Below are 24,367 nucleotides of genomic sequence, written 5' to 3'. Positions count from 1 at the left end.
CCCTGTGCCATTGCATGCCAAGCCAGCTCTCTAGAGAGCCTTTGAGCAACCCAAAAGTTTCTCTACATGAAGGGCTGGTGAAGCAGCCAGAGATCAGGAAAAGTGGAAAACACTTCCCTGTTGACAGCAGGACAGGAACTCCAGCAACCCTTTAGCAGCACCGGAGCTTTTCACCGCTGAAGCCTGACAGCCCTGAACCTGTGAGGGGTCTGTCCCTGGGGGCTGATGGGACTTTCCAAATAAACAGGGAAACAGGTTGTAGGGAGGAAAGAGCAAACCAAGGGCTTGCTTTGGAGAGCGGCTCTGCAGCTCTTAATTCACTTTTTGAAATATGAACCTGCAAAGAGCAGGTGCTGTCAGAGGGATTGAAAGATGGGTCTGGTGAAGAGGTGGAGAGAAGAACTTGGTTTCTCACTTGATGATGGGCTTTTAAAGGATGTTTAGTGTCAGCCTAATAAAGTCACCCCCAAAGCAGATGGTGCAACTCCCAGAACACACACAAGGAGTAAAAGTTCTCCCCTTGCCTCTCAGAGGGAAAAGTAGAACAGTTCTTCAGAGGTCAGTGCGTGGGGATCTCTCACAGGTTTCCAGAGACTACAACACAAGGACATGGTCTCTCTACTAATTCCTTAAATAACATGATCAAATCATAATATCTTTGTATTTTAGTCTGAACAAGGCTAGTATTTCACGGATTAAAACAGATACAGATCTCAAGGAGAAACCAGCTAAGTTATTAAGAAGAGTTCAAGGGTACTTTTTAAGAAGTGGGTGGTACAACAGCATAACAATGTCTTTTATACATATTGCTTTTAAGACAAGGTCACAAGGCTTGGAAAGAAATCTAATTGGAATGATTTTTTTTCTTTTATATTTAATGCATCATAAATGGAGAACTGGATTTGTAGGGGTAATTTGTTTGAACAGTATGGTATTAAGAAAAACAAGATGAAGAAATCAATCTCACCCGTAACAAACAAAACAAAATTCTCAGACCTTCCTTCACTAGTTTTAAATGATTTGAGAAATAAATCATAACAGCAGAAGGGGAAAAAAAACCCCCAACAACATTCAGCATTCAAACCCACCTCACCGACTTAGCAATTCATGTTTTAATCTGGGAGTTTGTCACGGCAGCTAATGGAATTTTAACACTGTTTCTCTTTCTATTTGAAAACTGAAAACGCTGCTGCATTTTATTCTTCAGCTACACAACTTTAAATAATCAGTCTTTCTAATGACTCACCCACCTGCTAAAAAACTCTCTTTTCCAGCATGGTTAGTTGAGGATCAACTTTTCAGTACCTCCTGTCCTTCTCCCCACATGGGAGCTCGTTGTCACACCCCAGTATTACGAGCACTGTTCCTACAAGACCACTGTAGTTATATTTATTTGATTTATGACTAAGAAACAGAGGCACAGAGATACTAAATGATATGTCTGGGATGACAAAGAAAGGATTTTTGTCTGTGTGTGCAGGTAGACACCCACAACCCTGTGAGCTGGAAAAACAGCAGTACTTAGAGACTTACACGTCCTCAGCATGTAATGACAGTATACTTGAAACATCTGTTTGAATGTTTCTTCAACTTTTCTTCCTAGAAAATTAACAACACCTTCTTCTGCACGTTTTCCTCTTCAAATTCTGAAGTGGGTGTTATTTTTTCCTAACTAGTGGTGGCACAGATACAATCTCCCTGTTACCTGTCCCTGTGCAGATACTCCTCAGAGCTTCTCTCTGAAGCAAAGCTTTCTCTTAATCATGTCTGCTGTTGCTGACATAGAAATGCATGAAAATGGTAAAACCCCCACCAATCTTGGCACTCACTCAGTCAAATATCCCTTTATAGGGAATAGTAGAAGTTATTATCTGTATGGTTGTATCCTGTACCATACATTGGATATTTGTGGTATTCCAATGATCCTGAGGTGGATCACTGAAATGACTCTTTTAATATCAGTCATGAAAGTGGTGTGATTCATAAATGCTTTGGAATTGAAATAAAAAGCACTTGGCAAAAAAAACATTTATATAGTTTCCGATTTTTATCTCACCGAAAGATTTGCACTGTCAAGATGTTTTCAGCTCTGATAGAAACATCAAAATGCACAGTCCAAATGTGCCTGCAGGGTATGAGAGAAAATGGAGGTTTGTACTTTTGAAGAGAACTTCATTTATCAGCAAGAGCCTGATTATCACCAGGGCCTCTCTTTCAAGCCTTTGGTTGCTAAATTCTCAGTGAGGTCAAAGATGCCAACCCAGCTTATTTCCTCATGTCCACACAATTAAACAGATGTGCCCTCTGGTTTGGAGTCCAGGAAGGGAAGGTTGTCTCTGCTTCCCATAAAAAGTGTTGTCACCTCCTAATGCTCAGAGGTGGCAGAAAAACTTCTTCCTCAAATGCTCAGCTTGTGTGGGGGGGGCTGAGGGTGAGACTGATCCCCAGAACGGGAATCAGGAGAGATTTGTTCTCCAGGTCTGGCCATGAAAGACTGGAGGTTGCCTTCCTCTAAAGCAGGACTCCCACATTCCCTGGGCACGTCTCTCCTAATCCATCTCTTGCCATGTGGAGAGGCACCAGCTCAGCTCTAAGTCATGGCACTCAGCTGTTTCCATGCCACACATTTTAATGCCCTGAAACCTTTAAAACCTCAGTGATTCAGCCCTTATGCAAAATTCATTGGGATAGACATAGGAATGATTATCCACTTGAGATTCCTTTCCTTAGGTACTGTCCATTAACAAGTATAATTTTCTAGACAGTCCAAAGGAAATGAGCACAGAGAACTTCAGGGCACTTATCCCAAAATGATTCAAGTTCAGTCTTCATGCATGGAGAGGAGTGAAAGGGCACAGAAATAGTGTGTTACATATCATGGACCTTATTTTACATCTACATAGCAAAGAAATCCTCTGAATGGTTCATTTGCTTTAGTGGTAACTCACCTAACAAGAAATGGCCCCTTTTAGTTTCCATCAAACTTGACAGAAATAAAAAAAAGAAACTTTTACAAAGACCAGGATGAAAATAAGGAATAAAACACTGCCAGTGATATGTGACTCAGTTTTCCAGGACAATTTGTGGCACATCAGGACCATGGATCACTACTGGGGTTTCCAAGGGCAGAGATGAACTAGAAATATATTATGAAAGTGCTTAACAAATCAAGGGTACCCATGGCCTGATTTAACACATATTCCTGAGGATTGCAGCATTATTCTACTGGAATCAATAATGCTGCAACTTGGTAAGACTTGAATAATGAAGAGGTGAATCGAGTCCTTTACTGTCAATTTAATTATTCATACAAACTAGGCATTTGGCAAGAAAGGGTGTTTCTATTGCTCCATAAAGATAAATTATGAGGAAAAAACAGGAACATGAAACAAACATTGTTGGACTGAATAAAATGTTGGAATAAATCCTTAAAGTTTACATTGCCATGTGTAATATCATAATTAAATGAAGAAAACAAGGCTGAGCTATTCTTTATGCCCAATGAGTAACAGAGGGATCTGAAAAGATGCTGAATTTCCATGTAAAAAGGCTATCTGAATCCAATTAATTCCAGAAATGCCAACCACCTGTGAACACAATGGAAGCATTTAAATGAATTTTTGAGTGTTAAAATGCTCTTTTCAATCCTACGAATTTATTTTTCAAAGAAATGAAAAATTTTTTTATTTATTTTAAGCTTTTACATGGCACAAACATAAAGAACCTGGGAAAAGCCAGGCCTATACATTGGCTGAGGTTTAGAGAAGAATTAGACAGACAGCAGGCAGACAACGGGCTGTGCACTCAACTGATAAAAGAAACAACATCCAATGATTTTGTGATGAAATTGCACAGACTGACGATTCAGCACTGGGCTATTTTCTAAGCCAATGAATGAAGACAGTGCAGGGTTTTAAAATTAATTTCTTTTCCTTATTTTTTTTTTGGTCCCCTTTTCGGTGCATTCATGTTTCCTTAAATAATGATTTTTATTTACATTTTTGTTTTCTCTCTGATTTTAAAAGCCTGAAATGCACCTTGTGTTATAGATTCCAGGCAAAACAATTATCTTTGTATTATACTTAAGGGTTACAAAAAGCCCAGTTGGGAAGGAAGGAAGATTGACAACAGGGTCTTTATTAAATTACATGAAGCATCTCTGAGTGTGCAGCCTCCCCCTCTGTGAGATTGCCCATTATATACAGAGATCATTGGTCTGGAATATATATATATATACATGCACACACAGATATAATCAGATAATTCAGCTCTTTTTTTGCTGTTGTAACAGAGAAATATTGTCAAGTAAGTAGTGCATGATCAACCCAACCTAGTAGAGCCCAAGGTTCCTCAGCATAAGAGCATCTCCACAGAGTCACACCAGTAGCTGCCACATCATCTATCAAAAATCTTGGGAAAAACAGACCAGGAAAAGCACATACATTGTGCTAAAATATCTCCCTGCTGCCCAGAAATGTGTTTCTGTGCCAGACATTGGATGTCCCTGGTGGACTTTCCTGGCTTAAATTTCTCAGTCCTTTATCTGAGTACTTTACACTTTGGGCCATCACAACTCCATGTGCCCAGAAATTCTGCAGTTTTAGTAAGTGCTGTGTGAAAAACAACAACAACACAAACAAAGTATCTCTATATTCTGTATTTATCTGCTGCCTGATACAGGATTCTGGTATAATTGCAGAGAATAAAATAAAGGAGAAGAAATCACAGGTGAGCAAGTGACAGCGAACATCCCTTCTGTTTCCCATCTCCTACAGCATTAACTATTATCAATACCCAAATACCAGTCCTGCAAATGCTATAATTACTGAACTATGGAAGAAAAATCTGCTCACTTCAATGGATGCCTGCACCAGATTCTCCTGTGTGTGTCCCAGGGAGAGGATTTTAACTGCACCATCACACCCACTGGTTTTCAAGACAGCTGGGGAAGCACCACCTCCTTCTGCTCAGCTTTCCTCTCAGCAGCGCCTCGTCCTTGTGCAATGGGAATGAGAGGCAGGTCTAAACCAAATTACAGTAGAATGGCAAAACAACCAAAGGAGGGAAACAGGCTTGTCATTCATGTCAACAAAGAGATGAAGCATATGGAAACTGCATTTAATGCATAAAAGGTATGTAAGGAGTTGATATGAGCAGATGGCTAAGGAGCAAGGAGAGAGCAATTCCAGAAACTGTGAGGGAACTAGAGAACAGAGAAAAAGATTAAGGATTATGAACTTCATCTTGAAAAGAACAAAGGGAATTTAACAGGAAAACTACGGCAGTAGCTATGAAAATTAAAAAAAAAAAAAAAGTGAAAAAATACATCAGCAGAGGTTAGAACTGAGACAGGAATATGCCTTTCCCATCTGGGGGGAGATATCGATTTTGTGGTGTCAGCATTTATAGTTCTAGATGCTCCACTGCTGAGGGGGATCTCCCACAGACATGGCAGCAGCTCTAGGGGAGCAGAAGCAGAGACTGGCCAGGGTGGAAGGACAGTTTTGGGGTGAGTTACATGTTTAAGACCTTCAGATCTGGGTTAAGGGTTTGACTTCCTCAGACACTAAATTAAGGATTTCTCTTTTGTGTGCCTTCATCTCCTATTAATACAATCCAGATAAAAGCATTCTTGTCTCATTTATGAAGACAGAAGACTCTTAAGGACTGTCTGACAGATATTTGTACAATTCCAGTCAACAGTGAGGTCCTGATCTAGCTACAGACACAGCTGCAGATCCCGATAAAGCAACTGTTAGAATACCCAGTATTGAAGTCTTAAAAACTAAAATCCACGTATTTCTTGATAAATAGGTATAGCACTCAAATCACTCAATTGCATACAATAATTTCTCTTTTTATTTTATTTATTCACCTTCCTGTGAACTGGTTTCAGAAATATAACCTTTAACAACACCACGCAAGGACTTCACAAGGTAAGAAGGAAATGTTAATTGCTTTTATCCTTTTGTGAAACAATCCATCCAAAGTTAATTAGAATAGGTTTGCTTTTTCTTTGCAAAAACAATCCATAAGAAAGACTGATAGGCAGAGCAAACTGCCAGAGGTGGTAGGATTTAAGTGATTTTGAGCTACGCTCCCAGAACTCAGGTGCCTTCAGGCATCTATCTGGTCTTTCTCTTGGATGGCATAATTAGGACTTGAGTGAAAACCCCAGTGGTGAAGCCTGATAAGAAGTTAATCTTCTGGACACCACGTGGGCCAAGAGAGATGTGCCAAAAAGTCCAATTAGCAAAGGCTTCCCGTCCCATAACCTTGCTCAGCACTGACAAACAGCCTCAGCACCTGCTGCCAAGGTGAGTGTGGTGGTGCACAAACCCCACACACACCACACCACACCTGCACCTTGTCCCCACACTGCTGAAAACCAGCTCAGTGATCCCAGCTCATCACACTTCTCCACACAACCTTCACACTCACTGCGGGACACAAAAATCCCACGGATTCACACACTTCTCTAGGAATAGGATTCACCTCAGTGCTTTCAGCCCTGCTGGGTATAGACACAAGCTGAGGCATTTGGGAGCACCACAGAGGGTGCTTGTCAATAGAACCTCAGCCCAGGTTTACTGAACCCTCTGACTGAGGCCAAGCAAGCAGGATATGGGTAAAATCCGTATCATCCCAATTACAGACCAAGGCAGCTCAAGACCCTCTGGCACTACAGGACCCAAAAGCATTACAGCAATCTCAACCCCCTACAGCCATGCATGAGTAAAGTGAGAAAAGGATAATGTCTGATTTCCCATCATCTGTAAAGAGGAAAGGGGAAAGTACTTGGCTGTTGGAAAACACTGCAGATCTGGAAAAGAGACTGCTCAGCACCTGTGCTTTACAAGCCAGAGACCCTTTCTTTTACAGGAGGAAAGCATTTCCTTGGTAGCCAAAGGAATGCTGAGGCACAGTATCCATGCACCCAACAAACTTCCCTTTCTTTCTAGGGATATTAGAGAGCAAAGCCCAGTTTCATGGGAGATGAAGGTCATGGAAACTGCCTCTGAGGAATTTGACTGGTGTCTCCAGCCCAAGCAACAGTAGCATGTCTATGACGGAAGGAGTTAATAGACACTGGAATTGTTTTATCAAGTAGATTTGCCAGAATTTACTGATTATTAAACCTCATTAGTCGGGGACTTGTACTCCATGTTCTTACCCAGTTGCTGCCTGCTGCCTGCTGGATAGATGGAGGGATGCTGCAGAGATTATTTCTAAGCCCTTCCCCCTTCCCTCTCCCCTCCTCTTCCAGGGCCACATTGGCAGTCCCGGGGGAAACAGAGGAGAGACAGGGAGAGGGCAGGATCCACCAGCTCTCACTCAGCACATTTCACCAGGAAGCCCCAGGAGAGGAGCTGCCCCTCGGGACACCGCCTCCCTTGCAGAGGATCTGTCAGTACAACATATGTTACATGAACACACGCGGCTGTTCTCCCCGTCCAGGAAAGCAGGAAAACAAGACGAAGAGCAGAGAGACTGCCATCTCCGGAGTGCTCTGGTGATTTTTTTTACACGCAAACAATACTGTAAAACATCCCCAGGTGTTTGTGCCGGAGCAGCCGAGCGGTGGGCGGGATGTGCTCTTCACCTGCGGGGCAGGCGGGCACCCGGCAGCAGCACCCGGAGCGCTGGTAAGGAACTTCGCGGAACTTTCCTTGCAATTCTTGCACTTTGGGATAAGAATAAGAAATGCCTTTTAATCTTTAGAGCTGATGAACAAAAGCAGGGATTTGTTCCTGAAAGGAGGGAAGTTAAGGAAGGGGTGAGTGTTTCAACTGCTTCCTCCCTCCAAGCTGATAAAACACTTTCTGCCTGTGTGGCAAAGTTTTCTCCGCGGTCCCTCTGTCTTCTCGGTAATTTGCAGTGACACGAGGTCGGGTTGATAAGAATAGTCATCATTTACGCAGCACTTTTCCACTTAAGGAATTTTATAAACCTCTAGTAGCTAATCCCTGCCATACCCCCGAGAGGCAGAGCCGGCGTGCAGGGAAGGAAAGAGGAATCACAGTCCGAGCAGTCAAGTTAAAGCAATTAGGAACTTTGCATCCAGCTGATGGCAGGTAATTGACCACTCCATCCCTAATAACTATTAAGCAGCTTAGTTGAGTTAGAGCGTGTTTGAGGGTTTATGGAAATAACAAAGCAAAGCGGCAACTACAGGAAAACAACGATCTAACGATGCCTGAGATCTGCTCCGGGAAGAGCCCGATCTGTTCCCGGCTGGATCTGCAGGCACCCGACCCTCTGTGATAATTATGAATGAGGCTGTAGCTCCTCTGTGCCTGTGTTGCCAGACAACCAATGAGGCTGCAAAGCAAAGCTCATTCACAGGCTGCAGGTTTCAGGAAGAAGCACAGAGGTGACTTTTACTTACAAAACAGGCACTCATTAATTTTGTGATTTAGGAAAGTAGCTGGAAACACCTTTTGTCTTGCAATAACCTCTGCTATGTTTTCTCCTCCTTCCTGTATCTTCTGGCTGACAGATACCCCTGCTCTGATGCCATTTCGGATGTCCCGGTGAGAACTCTTAGAGATGCCTATTCTCTCCAGAGGCAGTGACCAAGACTATAGTAACATTAGCTACAACTCCTGTAATTCCTTGAGCCACTTCATCCCTATCTGTGTGGAAACCCCTTCTGTCAAAGGGGTCCATTACCAGAGAGCCAGGAGGATTTACCACCCTGACCAAGTCTCTGCGGCCGATCTAAAGACAGAGATCATGATAAATGTTGGAGGCATGAAGTACCTGCTGCCTTGGAGTACTTTAGATGACTTCCCTCTGACCAGACTGAGCAAACTAAAGCTTTGCAGCAGCTACGAAGAGATAATTCAGCTGTGCGATGATTACGACGAAGACACCCACGAGTTCTTCTTTGACAGGAACCCCAATGCTTTTGGGATGATTGTCAGCTTCCTAGCAGCAGGGAAGCTGATGCTCTTAAGAGACATGTGTGCCTTGTCTTTTCAGGAGGAGCTGAGATACTGGGGGATTGAGGAATCCAACCTGGAGAACTGCTGCTTTCGGAAACTGTTCCAGAAACTGCAGGAGTTGGCCGAGATCCGCAAAGAAGAGGAACTTCGGAGGAGCAAAGAGGCTACGTGTGTCTTGGATGAGAAAACCAGATTTGGACAGTTTATGAACAGACTCAGAGATATGGTAGAAAATCCCCAGTCAGGACTCCCAGGCAAAGTCTTTGCTTGTCTCTCCATCCTCTTTGTGGCCACCACAGCTGTAAGCCTTTGTGTCAGCACAATGCCGGACTTAAGAGCTGAAGAAGACAGGGTAAGTCAGTCCTTTTTAACTGGTCTAACTACAGAACTAATGAAAGTCTGTACCAGAAAACACAATAATGGCTTAAATGGGTTCTATCTTTTTCGAAGTGATATTGGGAATAATGTGAACAAATATTGTACTAATCTTTTAACTAAAATACAAGAAAGCTTCTGGACAGAACAGATATTTCAGCTCTCCAAAAAACCACTTTTTTCCTTCTTAGGAAGCAGTTGCCAGTATAAGATTAAGTTGTTAGCACTGAGACTCTCTAACTGAAATTGTGGAGTTTTCAAGATGCTTTATTCTCTAGTTACACGAAATGTCTCATTTGGACACATCAGCTACAGAAATATTTTCCTCTGACATCCTTACTTTTAAAACAGCTGGGTATCTTCCTTTGTGATTAGACAGTCAAATCTTTAAAGAGGAAGAAATATTCATTAACTTTTATTGTTACAATGTTACATTCCAATAGCTGCATAAAGATTAAAGGATGAGAGACAGATTAAGTGTATTTGCAGATACTGATATTTAAAAGCTGTGCCTCCAAAAATCATAATTCCATGCTAACTGAATTCTGTATGTGCCCACATATATATGTACATATTTTAGGAGTAATGCCAAACACTAGCTGAAGTGCTAACTGCATTTAAACCCTCCTCAAATAAGTTATCCACATTAATTCAGGGCAAATAAATCAAGCCTGTATCATACATTAAAGATCTCTATAACATTGCTGTGAATATTTCAGCATTTAAAAGATTTATTTTTCTAACGATAAAACAGAGGAAAGTAACAATACAAAGTTATTGCAGATGTGGTAATGTCCACATTCATCAAATAACCTTGACTAATCCCTGTAATGAATCCTGTGCTTCATTTGCAAACTGCCCTTTCAAAAGTGCTGAGGAAATCCATGTGAAATAAACTCCCTGCCCCAACCACTGCTGTAAGATAAGACGCCCCTCAGAGTATCATATATCGATGAATAAAGTCATTTTTACATTTATAGCACAGCAGAGTGTGCACAATACAAAAATCTGTGTATGTTTTACTGCCCAAGCCATGAGTCGAAGCAGCACATCATGGTGAAGATGTGTCATGATATTTGATGTCTTTGAATAAAACTAAGGACTGCACAGGAGGCTGAAATCTAAGATCATTTCCATTTTAACCCCTTGAATATTAACTTACACTTGCATAGGGAGACTATAAGGAATAAGCCTGATGCTCTTGCAGCCTTGCACAGCTATTACTTTTTGGCAGGAAAAGCTGTTATCACTGTTCCAATAATTCTTCCGAGGAAGTACTTTAAATATAGAACATCCTTCTTAGAGATGTACAAACATTACAAACTCTGCTCCAGCAAGTGCTTCCTACTAACTTTGTTAATGGAAGTAGCCCAATGCTTTTTATCCTAATTTCCCAACCACTGCAGAAAAAGCTTTTATAAATACTTCCCATGCAGAAGAACAAGTACATGATGTTTCAGAGCTCAGCCAGAAGTAACATGTTGCGTGTTTTAAAGATAATTAAGTGTAAGTTAGAAAGGGAAGCTCGCTGAGGGTTACAAGTGTATCTGGTAGCTGCAGTGGAGCTGCTGTTCCTGGATTTCCTATAAAACATGGATGACATTACTACTTAGAGATTTGCATATATGTCACTACTTTAAAAACAAGCAAACTGGCATGAAACAGCCTCAAAAGATGGAATGTTTAAAGTGCAGGGGAGAGGATAAAGGATGAACTTGAGCAAAGGACCACATTTGTCCAAATATTTGGAAGCATCCCATAGTTTACACTTAACAGCACCAGCCTAATGCACTTTGTCACTGAGTCCCAGAAGCACAGAACAGAGTATTAAAAGTCCTATTACTTGAATCATGTGAAATTATGCCATAGAAAACATAGGGGAATATACAAGACAAAATACTCATGGGCTTGTGGAAAGCAGAGAATCTGAACTACTAAAGAGCAGGTTTTTTCATCCTTACTATTCCATCCCTAAATTCTTACCTTTCAACACCTGAGATTTTCTTACTGGGATCTCAAAAGAGAATTTTGGCTATAACTGGACAAATAACTCCATGAATTTAATTGACTAAAAATAGTACTTGGCTGCAGCTGAGTCATACTTAGGCAAATTGTAACTCCAGGTTGATTTGTAACTCAAAACTGTTCACTGATCTCAGAAAGTGATTCCAAGATGAGAACACGTTTACCAGCAACCAAGGACAGGCATTCAGAATCTGAAATTTTGGCTTTTTGGGCTGAACACAGTGGTGACTCAATATCTGCTTGCTCAGTGACAGAAAACAGTCAAATTCCTTCCCAAAGTTTCTGAACCACCTGTGATTTCACATCTGAATTCTATCCTGAGGTTTATTAATTTCTGAGTTGAAGCTTGGCAAGACCTCAGTGGCAAATGTGCTTACAAGTACTGCAAGGATCTATTTTCCAATGTCACTAACGCTGGAAATTGAATTTATCCATCCTGAAATACAAACAAAAAAAGATTTACCTCTGATGCACATGTACCACTCTAGGGTCCTGTTTCTCCTCATCACAGACACGTTAAAGAGTGAGAACTGGCTCAAGGAGAAGGATTAGAATCAAAAACAAAAAAAAAAAAGAAAAATAATACAAGGTGACTTCCACTTCACTCACTTTGCTCAGAGGCTGCTGATCCCACCCTGCAGACACATCAAATCCCTTGTCCTTTCAGCAGCTGCTAAACCAGGTCTGCTCAGGAGGGAGAAAAGCTGCCTGGGCAGGCAGAAGAGCAGACAGGAGTCCTCACTATCCGAGGGAAAGTGAAAACTCCAGTCTCTGGGAGAGGGATGGCAAGGAGCCAAGGAAAGAGCATCTGCATCAGGGAAGCCCAGTCACCCTGGCAACCAGAGGGGAGGGAAGGATCCATCTCCATGGGCAGCAGGGAAGGGAGGGGAGGGTTTGCTTAAAGGCAGGAAAACAGCTGAAAGTAAAATAAAGAAGGAGTTGCTATAACTGATACCATGCACACACTTCAGAATATGTCAAATGCCATTTAGGAACCTCCTCGTTAGAGATATGAAAGAAAAATATGGATTTGGGCAAGCAGTTCTGTAAGTGAGTATCACATGTGCACCTGCCATGAATCCCAACCCAGAGTGAGCAGTCCCAGCAGAAGGAAGCCAAGAGTTCAGGAAAACTGTAGGGCAGCAAATAATTAGCTCTAGTGATGTCAATTTTAAGTTTGACTGTGAAATAAATATACAAAAGGCTAAGGAAAGAGGAGTCATCAAAACAACCAAAATGTCACGTTTTCCAAGAGTTATACATCCTTGTCCATGATATTTGCATTTATTCTTTGTGGAGATCAAACAGTCTTTGGTAAAGAAGCAAATATAATATCACTAAAATACAGCAATCAAGGCACATGTGTATGTAAAGGTAGAAAAAAGGCATATTTGGAGATAAACTCTTACTGATCTGAATGGGCAGCCTGAGAAAACTAAAAATCTGAATCAGAGACCACACACATAGAGGATAATAAAGATGAAGGGACAAAATACACCAGTATTGCCCTTAAATGAAGGAATTAAGATCATCCCACTAGAGACAAGGCAAAAATCCCATCAAAGTCCCCCCAAAGCCCCAATCCCACATAAGAGTTACAACCAGGATCCAAGAGGTGTAACTGCAATAGTCACTGCTCAGCACATCCAACCCAAAGGGAAAAATATCCTTACACCAGGGAACTATGGAATTAAGCCACTGCAGAAGAGTCTGGAGGGGCAGAACACTTTGAAGCACTCTTGGGATTTTCCTGAGGCTGAGATATTTCATTTAATGAGTCCCTAAAATTGGCGTCCTCTCGAGAAATGACTCAGCAGAAAGGACCCAGCGAGGTCTTTGCTTTGGGAAGGCAAGGAAATGAAGGTCAGGGGGAAGAAGAAGAATAAAAAACCCCAGATATTTCCCTTCCCTGACCTTGTTAAGACTATTTTTGTATTTGCTCTTAACTGACCTTGAGAAGGTTGCAATTGCTGTAGGTATTGCATGGAACCTAATGAAACACAAACCACAGAAGCTGCAACCACTGTTGTCTCATGAGAAGATTTTATCTTTAAACTCAGAATATTCTTTTTTTTTTTTTTAAAGCTTCCATTCCTGGAGTAATTTCGTTATTTGAAAATCTAATTCCTTTTTGAAGAGTAAGTTTTTGGTCTGTGGTTGCACTTAGAACCCAGAAAGCATAAACGCATGTAAAGAACCCAATACTTAACATATAGAGCCACTTTTAAATTTTTTTTTTCATTCTGCACCATTATTCTGGAGGCCCTGACTTATGCTTTTCAATGTTTGATATTGCTGAAGTTGTCTGTATGACACTGAAGCCAGAATATTTGGCTTGTACACTGGAGGAAACTGCCAAGAAACACATTTTCTTTAAAAATGGAATAATTTTACTTTACAGGGGAAAAACCAATTTATTTACCTTACTGTGAAGAGAAACAAAATCCAGTGCTCATTTACAAGTGTAAGACTATAAAGAATATGTCTACATGCCCATCTATAAATATACTGGTATATACATATGACTTGAAATTACTTGGAACAAAATAAAGCTGGATGTGCTTTGGGTTTATTGCATTGGCTCAAGCACATTATTCTGTGTTCTTATCAGGTCACCTTCTGTGGACACTCCCTCTCCTAAATTATCTAGGCATCTAGTACAATTCTGATTTCTTCTAAGCATTTTGATCAGCAAAGAAAGTATTGCAGCATTTTAAAGTGGGAAAATGTGCTTCACTGAAGCCCCCAAACCCTCCTGGTCTAGGTGTACTCTGCACAGCAGAATCCAGCCAATTTATTTGCTTCATGGACTGAAGGAGTTAAATTAATAATGACTGAAGAAAGATGAAATAAGAAGCCGTTAGATCAGAGTATTCAAGCCTAGGACTTTGAAATATATATATATAAATTATTGTTTAATGGGATCTACCCTTTTTTTTTGAGGCTTGGATGTCACTCAGTAATGCTAAAGGATTGGACCTTGAGATTGTACTCTTACATTAACACTCTGATTTCATAGTTCCACGTTACAAGTAACTATTTTCCAAGCATCTGCAAAGAGAATTGCATATTTCAGCATTAAATCTATTATGTACAACATAGATAAAGCTCATATTACTTAAGCCCTGCTCTCCACAACCAAAGAAGGCACTGCAGGGGCGGCCACTGCTGACCTTCTGCGTCCCAAAAAACAATTTTCTTCAGAAACTTGGGACTCCGGTGAGGAAAAGGGCAATACACAGCTTTCCAAAGCTGGCTCTGCCAGTCCAAGGCCCAGTGTTCAGAAAGCACAATTAGACATTATTAGTTTGCCTGATGTTCATCCAGTTTTGGCTGTGTCCCAACAGCACTAAGTCTCCGAGCTTTGCACGCCATGATGGGGGGACTCCCAGCTGTTCCAGCTGCTGGGCAATATATGATTTAGTAAATCCCTTCTTTGGGAAGGTGGGTATTCCCTCTGAGGGAGGTGCTGTATCTCTGGAAAACTCTATTTGAAACCAATGCATCCTCCAAGTTGCTAGTAATAATGCCACAAGTATTAAAAATAATATGTGCTGTAGAAATGCCTCTTTGGCTATGATGAAAATCTTTGAGGACTCTTCAGTCTGCTGCTGCAGTCAAATTCACAGTCTGGTGTTTGAATTCTGAGCCAAAAAAAATCATAGAACGGTTTGGGTTGGAAGGGACCTTAAAGATCATCTGATTTCCACCCCCTACCATGGGCAGGGACACCTTCCACTATCCCAGGTTGCTCCAAGCCCCGTCCAACCTGGCCTTGGACACTTCCAGGGATGGGGCAGCCACAGCTTCTCTGGGCAACCTGTGCCAGGGCCTAATTTCTAGTTATAAAATCTAATTGCGAATTCCATTGCAGCATCAGGGCTTTGAACTGCATACGTTGTGTTCATTCCCACAGTGTCAGCACCTCCTGTTAGCATTAGTATTTTCCCTTATAACAGATTCAACCATACTTGAGACCTCTTGTAAAGCCTGTACTACACAGATACAAAAAGAAGGAGTTTCTGCTCCAAAGAACTTACAGTGTAGTGAGAAAAGAAGCAGAGAAGAAACAGTAACAGGGCAAATGATTTGACCAGCAGCAAAACTGTCAGTTGAAGGTCATCCTCTCAAGTCCCAGATAAATACCTTGTCATTTTGAATATATTGCTCTTCACAGTTACAAAATTAAGTCTGTGAAATTTCTTACTAGAAAAACAAGAAAAAGATCATTCTTCCACACCTTTCTCCTAACACAAACACTTTGGAGTCACCAACTGGTTTAAATCAAATTCAGATTCTTCAGATTGATTCTCGCAGTATTTGCAGAATAAAGACCCAAGCTCAAAAGTTAATTGAAATATTTTATTTTAGTTACACTTCTGCCCCAGAGGACATAATTATGTGTTGGACACAGAGGTAATAATTTCTTTCTATGTTCTAACGTCCACATTAATACAATCCCAATATTAGTTCAGTTTCCTCAAATGTTCTAGTTGTAGTAACTGTTTCCATAAGTCCAAGCTTCTTTCCCATAAAGCAGAACGAGTGGGAACTCATTGTGTGCTCAGAATACGCAGCACTCCTTTAACAGGCTCATCATCCTCTAAATCAGGTTACAGTCTCTTTCTCAGCAGGCTGTAACCGCCTGTTTTTACTGCATCAGTCTGAAACTGTAAATCCATGTGCTGAAGTGATCCATAACACAGGGTTTTCAAGCTCTCCCTAACCCTCATTTGATTCAGCAGAGCATGGTTTAATTATTCCAATAACAGCGGCAATGCGGCCGCAGTGATTCAGCAGTACCTGCAGCACTGCAGCTGGGTCCCACAGTTCAGGTATGCAGGGAACACACCCTGGCATGACACTGCCTAACAGAGTCATCCCTTAACAGCCAAAAGGGATTTCTCCCCTGTGCCTGTTCATTTCCTGCTGCCAGCTGGGATAAGAACAGCCTGGAGCTGGTTGGGTACCTCAGTTCCTTACATCGAGGTCTTGGTTTGCCTCTGCTCCTGCCTAACCACTCTCTAGAATTTACAGCCTCGCCCTCTATCCCCATTACCTTGGAGCTGTGGGCAGGCAAGAGTAAGAGTCAAAGCTTGTTTTTCACTATGCCATTAGTTTGTATTTTTCCCACAGAGGGAACTGCTTGGGGAAAAGCTGTAGACCAGGATGCACTGACCAGGGATAACCTTGAGAAGAGCAAAAGGCTGGAAAACAGCCCCCTGCCCAGGAATGGCAACCTTGAGCTTAGAGAGGGAAATTCCTGCTAGTTTTGCTTCTAAATCCTCCACACAGAGGGTTGAATGTTTTTGGACAAAGGGCCAGGCTGCAAGAAGAGCAGCCTTGCTGGGATAAGTGCTGGACAGCACAAGCTGGCAGAAGGCAGGTCGAGAGCCACAATACAGGCTGATCCCATCTGCTGCCACTTCAGTGGACACTGGCCTCTGTCCACAAAACACTGGATCAGAGGAAGGATCTGAGCAGTAACTGGCTGCACTTGACTGTGCCAAACAAAATCTGGACCTGCCAGGGTAAATTTAGCAGATGTGAATCGTGACCTTGCACAAACCACGGGGCCAGGCGTGTTTCTGGTGTGAAGGATGATGTTCTGGCAGCCTGCAGAGTGTTAAGAAGGTCCTGTGTTTAAGGAAACGTCTTTAGGACTCCAACAGGAGTCAGAATCAAGAACATCAAGCATATTACTCTGTGAGCTCCTTCCCTGCTTTGTTTTGGGCTGTTTAGCCCAGGTGACAGAGCACCAGAAGAGCCTTTACTCGAAGCAATCACTGCTGCATCTCAGGCAGATCTGGCTGGGAAGAGGATTTAGACCCTTTCAGTCCATTGCTCATCTGTGCTATGATGATGAGCCAGCTTGTTTCCATAAACATACCCTGGGAACAACAGTGTTTGCATACAGTGGTTCAATCATGGCTTCTGGCTGGGTTCAAGGACTTTTATCAACTTGGCTTCATAAATAACATGAGATGCCTTCCTCCTAAGTGTGCTGTGTAAGCAGCATATCTACATATTGCTGATGCACATGTTGATTTCCACTCTAGAGCTCTGAATATATAAAGCTTAAAAATATTAAACTATATGTATGACATGATTCCGAAATAATCCATATACTGATCAAGCAGGGCTTGTTAGCAAAGTGTTCTACGAGCATTGGAGGAGCTTTTGCCACTTAACTAAGAAATAGATTGACACAAGAAACACTTGGTATCACTTACACCATCCTGAGCAGTATTCACTGGCAAGCACAGAAAGGAGATAGTGAGAAATGCTGTAGGTTTCCCTCTTTGACATCTCAGACTCCAGCCTGTTTATAGACCGTGTGAAATCACAAATTACACTCCACAGAAAACAGGTTCAGATTGCTGTCAATAAACTTCCACTTAGAGTCAGTCACAACAAGGGCAGAAAGTTGGTACCTATCCAATTCTATCCTCATACAGCTGCAGCACTGCAGTCCCAATATAACGGGAATAACAGGATTTCTTTCTGCAATTCACCCCTAATTAAGAGGGACAAAAGGGTAAACATACATTGCAAAAACTGTTGAGGTAAATCCTTGGCAGATCAGGTAATATATAATATATATATAATGTATAATTTAGTCTCCCTGGGCATTACCAAAATTATCGATGCATGTAAAGATATTATTTTCACTAGATGAGATTTATATCTCTTCTAGTTTAGGTTAGTGCTGCATAGCTCTGAGATCTGATTTTGTTTATTATCCTCAGTGTCATTACACTTTAACTAATGTTTTCTGGTGAACTAAGAGGGTACTTGGCCAGGAAATGAGGCATATGAGTGGCACATAGCTCAAGCCCATTTAGCTGGGATTCACAATTGGTGAATAAATTTCTATTTTGGAAACTCACCCATGCAATCGAGGTCTGAGATTTAACTGTCACAAATTACTCTGGAGGTGCTGAATTCCTGAACCTCAAATCCTTTCCAGAAAAGGTTCTCCAAGAAAGCTGCAGTAACACTTACCAGAGTCACACAGTTTCCCACTGTTACAAATATTACATCATATGTACAATATACATATTGTCCTTACACAGATCCAGGTGGCTTAAACTTTTTTGAACAGTGTACACACTAAAAACAAAAAAAGTGATGGAATTCTTTATCACAAACTGGATATAAATTTGACTCTGTAACCTACAGCTCACCCACACTTTAAAACTGCATGGCCAAACTTCATAGAAGAGCAATTCAGCTTGATTATAGAACACACCTCCTTTGGCTCAGGGAGCTGAAGATCAAGGGGGAATGGCTTTAAACTGAAAGAGGGTTGGTTTAGATGAGATAGTGGGAAAAAATTCTTCCCTGTGAGGGTTGTGAGGCCCTGGCACAGGTTGCCCAGAGAAGCTGTGGCTGCCCCATCCCTGGAAGTGTTCAAGGCCAGGTTGGACGGGGCTTGGAGCAACCTGGGCTAGTGGAAGGTGTCCCTGCCCATGGCAGGGAGCTGGAACAAGATTCCAAGGTTCCTTTCAACCCAAACATTCTATGAAGCTCTGGAGTGGAAAATAGAAGCCAGGAGGTTTGCCTTGGGCACCTGTTTCCTCAGGCTGTTGGCACTGGCCTAACTGGACTCAGCACTGCTGTTCTTATATTTTACTGTGAACCTATTTTTTCATATCTGAAGAGAAGTAAACAAAAATATCCTAAAATGAACAATCTCAGTCTAACACTGTGAGCTCCAGCTCATCAGAGAACACAGAAAATAAGCCATTGCCTTATACAGCAATAATGAAGAGGAAGCTTGAATTGCTTATTATCTCTGGTGGTACAGGAGTTTGAAACAACTCCTTTGCTTCTTTGAGGTGGTTTATAAATTTAAGAAACCACTCAATATTTCAGGCATCAGGCTCAGTATATATCTTTTAGATACAAAATATTGTTTCCTTCACTGCTGAGCCAAACGCTCATTTCACACGTAAGATCAATACCAGGCACTCATTTTATGACATTTATATCACATGAGGCAGAATTTCTGCCAGAGGCAAGTTCCATAAGTCCTGATGAATTCTTGCATTGTTGAAAAGTAAATCTGCAGGATGAGTAAAGAGTTATATACTTGCTCACCACTGGCTCTGTGATAACTCTTCTCCCATCAGAGCTCATGAAGGTTTCAGTACTGATTGATGCTACCATAGAGTAAAACATGTTGAAAATACCCACCCAAAATATGCTGTTGTCAGTTATAAATAAAACCTCACCTTCCCCCCTTGTTCACAGTCAGCACTATACTGGCTTGGAGCTTTTACAGCTTCCCCTACACTCATGGTACTTCATGTTCAAAACTGCAGGCAGGAAAAGAAAATGGTCAGTGAGAAACTGGACTGAAAGATATGAAAATAAAATTCTGCTCCAGTTAATGGTGAGGAGTTTGCTGTGTTTTGTGTTGGCAGGCCCTGAACACTAAAATTTCCCAAGTGGATTTGTTTTGTTCAGAAAAAAGAAATATATGGAAGTTGTTGTGGCAGAGAAATTTCCTTATTGGCCACGTAGGCAAAAAAACTCTCTTTCATGCATCAGAATATTTAGGCCATAATTTGACAGTTCACTGAAAGTAACTAATGGGAACATGGTGTCAACAGCAAATTTGACATCTCCCATGGCACAGAGGCATCAGTATTTTGATAAGAACATAGATTTGAAGTCTGTATGTTATTCTGCCTGTTCTTCAGACAACAGTCGTAAGTGGAACATAAACCACTGAGTTCTAAAAATCCTCAAAAATACTGGGAGAAACAGAAATTGGCCTTGGTAATTAATATTTCCTCTTTCCCCCCCCTCTTATTCCAAATTTTGCTGCTTTTGAACAGGATGTTCGAAAGGACCAAGAAAGTTTAAAGAGACTGATATTAGAGAGGGATATTCTATACAAATCATATAATTAATATTACATAATATACACAAATGTTCCTAATATATTAAACTTGCCCGTACAAACTCATTGCATGAAATCTATCTCCCAAATGTGAAGTCAACGAGCACATTCTCATTAAACACCATAGTCAGACACTGTGATATTTTCACTCTTTTTGTTGCTGCAGCAGAAAAAGGGACTGTGGTTTCATAGAGTGATGTAGAAACATTTCTGAAATGTCTTTTGCAAGGTACATAAAAAAGACAAAGTGTGCTAAGAGTGGAGAACTCCCTATCCTTTACATGCACAACTATGCTCAGAGGGAGAATAAAATGCACAACAACATTCCTGAAAAGTTTGATCTGAAGGATGCTTATATCTGAAAAAAGGAAATACACATTTAGGAAGCTGCCAGCACAAATTGCTTTCTCTAAATATATGTAACTTTCCATGGAGAGTACCGAGGCAACTGAGGATGGCAAGGAAAAAAAAAAATCTCCCAACCAGTTCTTGCAATGCTACACCTTGAAACTACACAGTTAAAAAAACACCCTGGATCTTATTGGTTAGAACTTCCAGCAAACAAAATTTCTTTTCTATTTTTCAAGGAAGAAACAGTGAAAGCTACACGATGATCTGAGAGCAATGTCACCTGTAAATTTATAAAGGGAAATAAATAACAGATGCACTGGAAATTCAGCCCAGTTAACAAAAAATAAAATAAATCTTGATGGGAACAATGAATAATTCACAGGCCACATCACTGGAGTGACCACAGGCGGGTCTGTGCAGGGTCCAGGCTGCACTGTACAAATAATTTAGAGCTCAGAAAGAGTGAGCACTGCATAACACAAGTGCTGATTGCAGGCAATCTCCTGCAGCCCAGTCAGCAGCTCTGCAAACATCAAGGTACTCCAACACTGCCACAGCCCTGACTGCAAATGGAGCCAGAACCTGATCCTGCAAGTGGGGCTCTGGTAGGGCCAAGACTTCAATACCTCTTGTGGTGTTTGCTTTTAGAGGTAAATTGTGAACTTGACAGTTTACTGTGCAGAAAGGAAAATCCCCCAAATGGTGCTACAGAGCTAAACTGTTCTGAGGGTTAGACAGGGTAAATATATCCCTAAGGGAAATGTTGCCACTTTACCAGGGGAACCTCAGGTGGCCAAAGCCATAACCACTGCCTGAACAAAAAGACTTGTTACCCCTGAGTGCAGCAGGAATTCTAACACGAGGTACACTCTAAAGCCCATCACACTGCACTGCAGAGAGTAACTGAACTAAATTGGTATTTGATTAGTAGTAGGGGTATGTGTTTCCTGCAGTGCTTTTAATCAATATTGCTCATGAAATTTGGCTGAAAATGGCTAAATTCCAGACACAGGCCATCAGGAAAAGTGCAGACAAAAGCCCTGACTTCATTCTTCAGAGGTTACAAAAACGCCTTTCACAAAACAAAGGGTCTGCAGATATTCCTGAGTAGCACATGGCCACTCTGCTCTCCCAAAGAGGTTCTTTCTCTGCACAGATCTTCCTTCATCGTCCCCAGTTCTGCTTGATCTTCTGCAGTTGTGAACATGCCAGAGATGCAAGTCCCTGTTCTGCAAGAACATGAGAAGACTGTTGAACCTTGCTAAGCCTTCACATATCAAAGTTGCAGCTGAAAAGAGACGTGTGCTAAATCCAAGTAGCATCAAAATCTCAACTGAAATTTGCACCTCCTACATTTGGGCTTCCTTGAACATGCAATGACCACCCATATTGTGAGTCCAGCCTGGAATTTCAAAGGGTTGTGATACTGGTCAATCCCTTTCTCTGGTTCCCAGTTACAGCTGAGATTTCTCATCTTCACCAGAAATCCAAACCCCAGACAGTGGATTTTGATTACATGCTCTGCAAAGGAAAGCACACAAGGCTGCTTCAAAGTCAGCCAAAGTCCATGCAAGACTCCAGTTCAGCTGGTTTTGGATTAGAGCTACAATCCCAATGTTTACACTGGTGCAAGAACTTGAACAGCAGCATGCCACTGTGAGAATATCATGAAATACCTGTTAGGTGGAATTTTTCAATAAACTTATTCCCAACACTTAAAAACTAAAAACCCCATCATTAGTCCTATTATAAGACAAGGGTTATTAACCCTGAGTATTTTATTTCTGTGTATAAGGACAGGAATATATCTGCACAGGCTTATAAATCAGTCAAGTTTAAATTGATTTCTGTTTGAGATCAGAAAGTGAGACTTACAGGATGCATGCCAGGAATTTATACAGAGGTGGGTTTTATTCATTTAGCCTGGAAGAAGTAGTCTAATAAAAATAATAATCATCTAATAATAAAATAAGCTGGGAGAAAAGTCCGTTCATTTAAATATTTCACATGCTAGTTATTCTCTGCACACAGCTGAAAGATGGCTTTCATACAACTACCTGCTGCTGGGATTTGTTTATCTCTGATACCAGTGACTCAAGCAGATCCATATTGCTTCTCCCTTGGTGTTTTTGGTTGCTGGTTCACAGACTGTTCTTTTGTTTAACTCTCTCTTTGTTTTGCGCCAGGGTGAGTGTTCCCAGAAGTGCTATTACATCTTTGTCATAGAGACCGTCTGCGTGGCTTGGTTTTCCCTGGAGTTCCTCCTCCGTTTCATCCAGGCAAGGAGCAAGTGTCAGTTCTTCAAAGGACCCCTGAACATAATTGACTTCTTGGCTATTTCCCCCTACTACGCTTCCCTCATCTTCTCGGAGGACGACTCCAACGAGGAGGACGACAGGCCAAGCAGCAGCAGCAACACGTACCTGGAGAAGGTTGGTTTGGTGCTACGGGTTCTACGTGCCTTGCGGATCTTGTACGTCATGCGCCTTGCCCGGCACTCCCTGGGCCTGCAGACCTTGGGCCTCACAGTTCGGAAGTGCACGCGGGAATTCGGGCTGCTCTTACTCTTCCTGTGCGTGGCTGTCACTCTGTTCTCTCCTTTGGTTTACCTGGCTGAGAACGAATCCGGGAGGGTGCTGGAGTTCACCAGCATTCCCGCCTCTTACTGGTGGGCCATCATCTCCATGACCACCGTGGGCTACGGAGACATGGTCCCACGGAGCGTCCCGGGGCAGATGGTGGCTCTCAGCAGCATCCTCAGCGGGATCCTCATCATGTCCTTCCCTGCAACATCAATATTCCACACATTCTCCCACTCCTACTCGGAGCTGAGGAAGGAACACGAACGGTTGCAGTCGCAGCTGAACAGAGCGAAGAACGCCAACCACCCCGGCGAGAGCAACACCTTCAACGAGACAGACAGCCTGATCCTGGAGGAGCAGGCATCTCCCATCAAATACATCTACACAGGGAACTGAGCCTGGCTCTAAAGCACTCCCAGGTACACATCAGCAAAACACACAAAGCAAAGCATCAGCATAGGTTACAGCACTGTCATCTCTCCTGGCGTAGGTAATAAGCAGCAGTCAGCCCAACACAGCCAGCTCCGGCAAATCCCCACGGAGCTGGAGGTTGGGAGAAGGTCAAAAGTCAGTTTATTCAATAATAAATACTCCTTCTCTGTGACTAACAAGAATGAACTTTGTCTCTACCATCATGTATCTTGCTGAATACCTAATAACAAACCAGCTTCTGTTGGCACAAACACACTCGTTATTTTATTTGCCTTCGAGTTTCCAATGTTCTTGCAATTAATATCTTGAGCCAAGCATTAGAACGCATTCTTTGAGGGCTGGTGTTGTTATACAAAGTTCATCCACCAGGCACACAGATAAAAATCTCAATTCTGTATCTAAAGCCAGTAATATGCTTAAAATAAAATGACTGTATGTGACAGCTTTCAAAGTTTGCCTGTAGCCAGATGATCAATCTATAACTAACAAACTGCACTGCTATTGTATAAAACAGTGTTTGCAAGAGCATTTGCTTGAAATGCAACCACAGTCTGCAGACTGTAAAAGTATCATACTAGACAGCAAAAGTCTTCAAATTTCTTTTTCACATATTTATTTAAAATAATAATGAGGAATAAAAAAGCCCAGGCTTATTGATCACATTAAAAAGTGTTGGTGTTATCTTTTTCACTGGATGATGATAGTTCCTCTAGAAGAAAGCTAAAAGATAGACTTATTGAAAA

General features: G+C 41.7%; 1 protein-coding gene across 1 annotated transcript; it reads left to right on the top strand.

The window, feature by feature from the left end:
* Positions 1–7,300: 7,300 nt before the first annotated feature.
* KCNG4 (potassium voltage-gated channel modifier subfamily G member 4) lies at positions 7,301–24,218 on the top strand. Its single transcript, XM_008925057.3, has 3 exons — positions 7,301–7,646; positions 8,501–9,300; positions 22,797–24,218. Exons 2-3 carry the CDS (start codon positions 8,551–8,553, stop codon positions 23,586–23,588), a joined length of 1,542 nt encoding a protein of 513 aa, XP_008923305.1. The 5' UTR covers positions 7,301–7,646; positions 8,501–8,550; the 3' UTR covers positions 23,589–24,218.
* The last annotated feature ends 149 nt before the right edge of the window (positions 24,219–24,367 follow it).

The sequence above is a fragment of the Manacus vitellinus genome, unplaced genomic scaffold (genome assembly GCF_001715985.3).
Source record: "Manacus vitellinus isolate BGI_N305 unplaced genomic scaffold, ASM171598v3 scaffold_10_pilon, whole genome shotgun sequence".
NCBI lineage: Eukaryota > Metazoa > Chordata > Aves > Passeriformes > Pipridae > Manacus > Manacus vitellinus.
Note: the sequence above shows the minus strand (reverse complement) of the source record. Positions and strands in the feature narration are given on the sequence as shown.

Coding starts and splice junctions, on each gene's coding strand:
- KCNG4 (XM_008925057.3), top strand. CDS start 8,551: ATGCCTATTCTCTCCAGAGGCAGTGACCAAGACTATAGTAACATTAGC. Junction 9,301..22,796: donor TAAGAGCTGAAGAAGACAGG/GTAAGTCAGTCC, acceptor GTTTTGCGCCAG/GGTGAGTGTTCCCAGAAGTG.